At 54.2% G+C, this 5,170-nt stretch overlaps 1 protein-coding gene across 1 annotated transcript; it reads left to right on the top strand.

Moving 5' to 3' along the window:
- Positions 1-796: 796 nt before the first annotated feature.
- Positions 797-4,473, top strand: LOC123503092 (translation initiation factor IF-2-like). Its single transcript, XM_045252518.1, has 2 exons — positions 797-954; positions 1,436-4,473. The coding sequence occupies exon 2, from the start codon at positions 1,528-1,530 to the stop codon at positions 2,758-2,760; it is 1,233 nt and encodes a 410-aa protein (XP_045108453.1). The 5' UTR covers positions 797-954; positions 1,436-1,527; the 3' UTR covers positions 2,761-4,473.
- Positions 4,474-5,170: the final 697 nt, after the last annotated feature.

The following is a 5,170-nucleotide window of genomic DNA, read 5'->3' as shown; positions in this document are numbered from 1 at the left end:
GGAAAAATAAAAAAAATGGATGTACAGAGAAAAAAAAAAAAAAAAAAGCGTAAAAAAAAAGAAAGAAAAAAACACAAGAAAATGAATGAAACAAAACAAAAACAACAAAAACAAAACAAAACAAGAAAACAAACACAAACAAAATTATAAGAAAAGGAAGCGGGAAAAAGAAGAAAAAAATGTAAATGGCGTACTTTCGCTAATATCGTCATTCTAAACGCCTGGGTGGTGAAGGTGGTGGTGGTGGTAGTGGTGGTGGTGGTGGTGGTGGTGGTGGTGGAGGTGCTGGTGAGTGGTGGTGAGTCGTGGTGAGTGGTGGTGAGTCACAAGCCCTGGGAAGATGAGAGGAGGCCGAGGATGATGAGTCAGTCCTGGTGGTGGTGGTGGTGGTGGTGGTGGTGGTGAGTGTGTCCGCTTAGAAATTGCCAGGTGGTGATTACTGTGAGAGAGAGAGAGAGAGAGAGAGAGAGAGAGAGAGAGAGAGAGAGAGAGAGAGAGAGAGAGAGAGAGAGAGAGAGAGAGAGAGCAAGATATCGTTTATTATTATTGTTCGTCTTCTTATTGTTGTTATTTTTGTTGTTTTCTAGTTAGAAAGGTAGTGGTAATCAGAGTAATGGTGGTAGTAGTAGTAGTAGTAGTAGTAGTAGTAGTAGTAGTAGTAGTAGTAGTAGTAGTAGCACCAGAAGTAACAAATCCCAAATATTACATGAAAACTCTCTCTCTCTCTCTCTCTCTCTCTCTCTCTCTCTCTCTCTCTCTCTCTCTCTCTCTCTCTCTCTCTAGAAGTCACCACCGCCCACATCATCACCACCACCACCATCACCACCTCCTCGAGACGGAAGCAGGCTGGGGCAGACTTGGCAGCGTCTCAGCTTTGGCGGTGCGAAGGCAACACACCGCTAACTGCTGGTTCCTGGAGCCTTGCCTCGGCTTCTCGGGGAAACTCGAATTACAGTTAAGATTAGTAGAAGTTTCTCTCTCTCTCTCTCTCTCTCTCTCTGATCGGTGATTTTTTTTTCTGTTATCACTTATCTAGAGAGAGAGAGAGAGAGAGAGAGAGAGAGAGAGAGAGAGAGAGAGAGAGAGAGAGTATTGATTTCCATTAACTGCGAAAGAAGAGCCATTTCATCCTCATCAAATCGGTGACGACAAAGGACAGGCAACGACTCGCTTTCTGGTGCTTGTTGTTGTTGTTGTTGTTGTTGTTGTTGTTGTTGTTGTTGTTTTTGTTGTTGTGGATCCTGGCGCAGTAACCATTACAGTTATTGTTGGTGGTGCAACTCACTTCGGCCATATGTGCTAATGTGCTGATAAGTATTAGTAATGGATGATGATAATGATATCACACACACACACACACACACACACACACACACACACACACACACACACAGGAAGTAAACACAAGTGTCTCATCATCACACGTCGCCGACAGGAAGCGCGTTGACGCGGTGCCCCGCCGCCTCTGGAGGTTGCACGCTGCCGCTGACGTCACCCGATGCCCAACACGTCAACGCTACGTCATCGATGTTGTGCCGCGCGCCTCACGCGGCGTTCCCCAGGGCAAGGTCAACCGCGGAAGGGTCAACCCACGCCTGCCACACTGATGAGTCACGCTGCTCCGTGACGGAGGGCACGCCCCTGCAGCAGCAGCAGCAGCAGCAGGCCAAGGGGTCAGTGGTGCAGCGCCTCCGCCAGGCCACAGCCCGGCACCAGCAGGTGAAGCTGGTGTCAAGCTTCCTGCTGGCCCAGTGCGAGGAGAGGGCGCGGGCAGGGCTGCAGGTGACGGGGCGGCGAGTGGCAGCCCGTGACGCCCACGCCCGTGCCGCCAAGGAGGACAGTGAAAGCCCGGCCCGCCACTACCTGGTGCGGGTGGAGCAGCTGCTGGCGGCGCGGCGGCGTGGCAGGGAAGCCCCTCGGTGTACTCATGCCATAACAGGCACCAGGGCCCCGGTCCCCCCTGCACGCACGCCCGTGGCCGCCCAACGTGACCGGGGCCGCGCGGACAATGACGCTAACTCCCACAGACCGGGAAGTCACCTGCCCGCCAGGTTCCCACGTCCCCATCCCGTCCCCGGCCGCAGGGAGCCGCGCGCCCCCGCCCTGTGTGACCTCCTGCTGGTACAGAGTTCCGTGCTGTGTGAACACGAAGCCTCCCGCACCAGCCGGCCCCGCCACCAACCCTCAGCCCCGCGGCGGGACAGACACCCGAGGCCTCCGCCCAGGTCACGCCGGTTTTCAGCGGAGGCTCCCCAGCAGCAGGTGCCCCGCGGATCCCCGGGGCCGCCCGACCCCTGCGTGTTATTCACGGTGACAGTGCGGCCTGCCACGGCCGCACAGCAACACCACAGACAACAACAACAGCAACACGAGGCCCCGCCACCATTGCGTCAGAGTCTGAGTGAGCGAGGCGGAGGGGCGCTGCCCCCGCCCCCTCCTCCACCCCGCGTCCTCGCCCTCGCCCCGGCCAGTCCGCGCCTCTGTGCGCACGTGTCGACGGACGGGGGAGGTCCAGGCCGATCCCCCGCCCCCCGCGGCGCCCAACTCCCCGCATCGCCGCGCAGCCTTCAGTTGCTCACAGGCCACAGACTCAGCTACAGGCAACATCCGGACAGCTGCGGCCCACAGTATATAGCGCCGCGCGGCCCGCACCTCAGCCAGTCAGACGCGCCGCTCGCCAGGGTACACACACTCCCGCTGCCGCCGCCCCTTCACTCGGCACTTGTAACACTCGGCACCGAGCAGCGCCCCCCCGGCTAGTGCCACTCTCCCGCACGCCGCACACCATCGCACTCACTCACTCACTTGTACTCGCCGCCACCCTGACCCCACCCGCAGAGATGGCCAACGAGACGGAGACACAGCAGAACCAGATGAACGGATCTGGCCAGGTGAACGGCCAGGTGAAGCACGTGAAGGGCTACCGGAAGAAGGGCCTGGTGAGCGAGAAGGTGCTGCTGGAGCGCCTCTCGGACATGAGCATCGAGGACGACCTGCTCAACCCGGGCATCACCCTCAGCTCTGTGGAGGACGACGACGACGACGACAGCCCCATGGAGGAGGAGCCCCCTAAGCCCGCAGCCAAGGGAACCCTCACCAAATCCTTGTCCCTGGCCGTGCCCTCCCTCAACCTGGAGGAGGAGCCCAAGAGACCTCCCCTCTAAGCTGCCCTGCGCCTCTCCCTGAATCTCACCCTCTCGTCCCTGTCGGGGATTTTCGCAGCTCTTTGTTGTTCGCTCCGCGGAGACCGTCGCACCACCGCCGCCCAGCACCCTTCCATGTTCCCGGCGCCTTGGAGGCCGTGTTCACTCCTGCTGTAGCTGCGTCAGTAGAGGAGGTGCGTCGCTTCGTCCCGCCGCTAGAGCACCGTAGCTCGTCGACTCTGAGGGCTTCATATCGCTAGAGGACACCGGCCAGTCAGGTGCTGGCCCGGGAGCGACAGACTGTGACCAACCCAACACATTGGCATCACCACCACCACCACCACCACCCTCCACCGCTACCACCATCGCCACCCAAACCTCCCCGCGAGAGGCGTGACCCGCTGTGACTGTTGACGAGGCAACAGACACTGTGCATTGTGATAAACTGATACCTGAGTGTTTGTGTGAGTGCCGCGTGAAGCACACCGCCGGGAGGGGAGGAGGACAGGAACAGTTTGGATGACCGTCCGAGAGAGACAGAGGCGGAAAGGAGAGAGAGAGAGAGAGAGGGGAGTGGGGGAGGGAGTGGCGAGGCAGCTTCCAGTCGTGCAGTAAGCGATACAGTGTTATAGTTAGTGGTAGTGTTTTGTCAATCACTCCGGCCTCCTCCATCCACTCCCCCTCCTCCTCCTCCTCCTCCAAAGGCTTCGTTAGTGAGTCAAGAGTAACAGAAGCCAACAAAACAAACTTTTTTTCAGTAAAGACAAAAGAAAATGCCAAAAAACCAACCAACCCCCACACACACACACACACAAAAAGGAGAACCAGACTCTATTTTAGGAGTCTGGGAGGGACAAACAATTTGGTAGACGCTCCTGAACAACACCAAGATGTATTTGTATCATTTTTACAGTGTACGACTACCATGTACTACTACTAGACATTACACCACCGTCGCCGAGTATCATGTTACCTGCGCTTCTAATCTATAATGTCACTGTAATGTGCAGTGTTGTATGTGGAGAGGGGGGACGGACCGCGCATGGGGTGGAGGAGCAGGAGCAGGAGGAGGAGAAATAGTCTGCGGGGAATGGGAGACTTCCACATTCCTATTCCCCTTCTCATCCACTTATCTCCCCTCCACCCCCTCGCCTCCCCCCTCTCCTTTCTCCCTCATTGTACCGAGGGAAGTTGTGAGGTGTGGGCGTGGGCGGGGCTGTACTCGCCTCGCCCACCCACCAAACCATTTAATTTATAATTTTTCGTAAAAACTTATGGTATATAAAGATATGGAAATATATGAATATATAAACATATATATATACCTAAATGCTGGCTTTCTTTATCACTCTGTATGAATGATTTACCCCTCTGGCTACAACAACAACAACAACAACAACAACAACAACAACAATAACAACAACAATAATAAAGATAATGATAACAGCAATAATAGTAATAACAACAATTCCGTGTCTTCTCTTTTAGGTACCAGGAGACACACACACACACACACGCAGACACACAAACACACACACACACACACACACACACACACACACACACACACACACACACACACACACTTTAGAGAGACTTAGAACCGAACATACCTGACCTCATAATTCAATAAGCATTTTCAGGTCCAGAAGAAATACACACACACACACACACACACACACACACACACACACACACACACACACACACACACACACACACACACACACACACACACACACACGAGTAGGACCAGGTCGATATTTTCTCAGCGGCGGCGCACAACCTTGGCATTACAGAACGTTTTGCTTATATATATAGAACCCACTTCCCCTAGCCTTGGCTGAGAGGACAGGTAACTGATCCCCTTAAAAAAGATCTGATTCCCTTAAAATAGTGTAGGATTCCCTTTAATTATCGATTCTAATTTTGCTTGAGAGTCTCGTGCAACCAGTAAAAGGTTGGATCCTCTTAAAAGATTGAATTCTCTTATAGTAGTGTTTGATTCTCTAAAGGTAGTGTTCGAT

Source organism: Portunus trituberculatus, chromosome 13 (genome assembly GCF_017591435.1).
Source record: "Portunus trituberculatus isolate SZX2019 chromosome 13, ASM1759143v1, whole genome shotgun sequence".
Lineage (NCBI taxonomy): Eukaryota > Metazoa > Arthropoda > Malacostraca > Decapoda > Portunidae > Portunus > Portunus trituberculatus.
The sequence above is the reverse complement of the archived record's forward strand: the minus strand, read 5'-3'. Positions and strand labels throughout refer to the sequence as shown.

Coding starts and splice junctions, on each gene's coding strand:
- LOC123503092 (XM_045252518.1), top strand. CDS start 1,528: ATGTTGTGCCGCGCGCCTCACGCGGCGTTCCCCAGGGCAAGGTCAACC.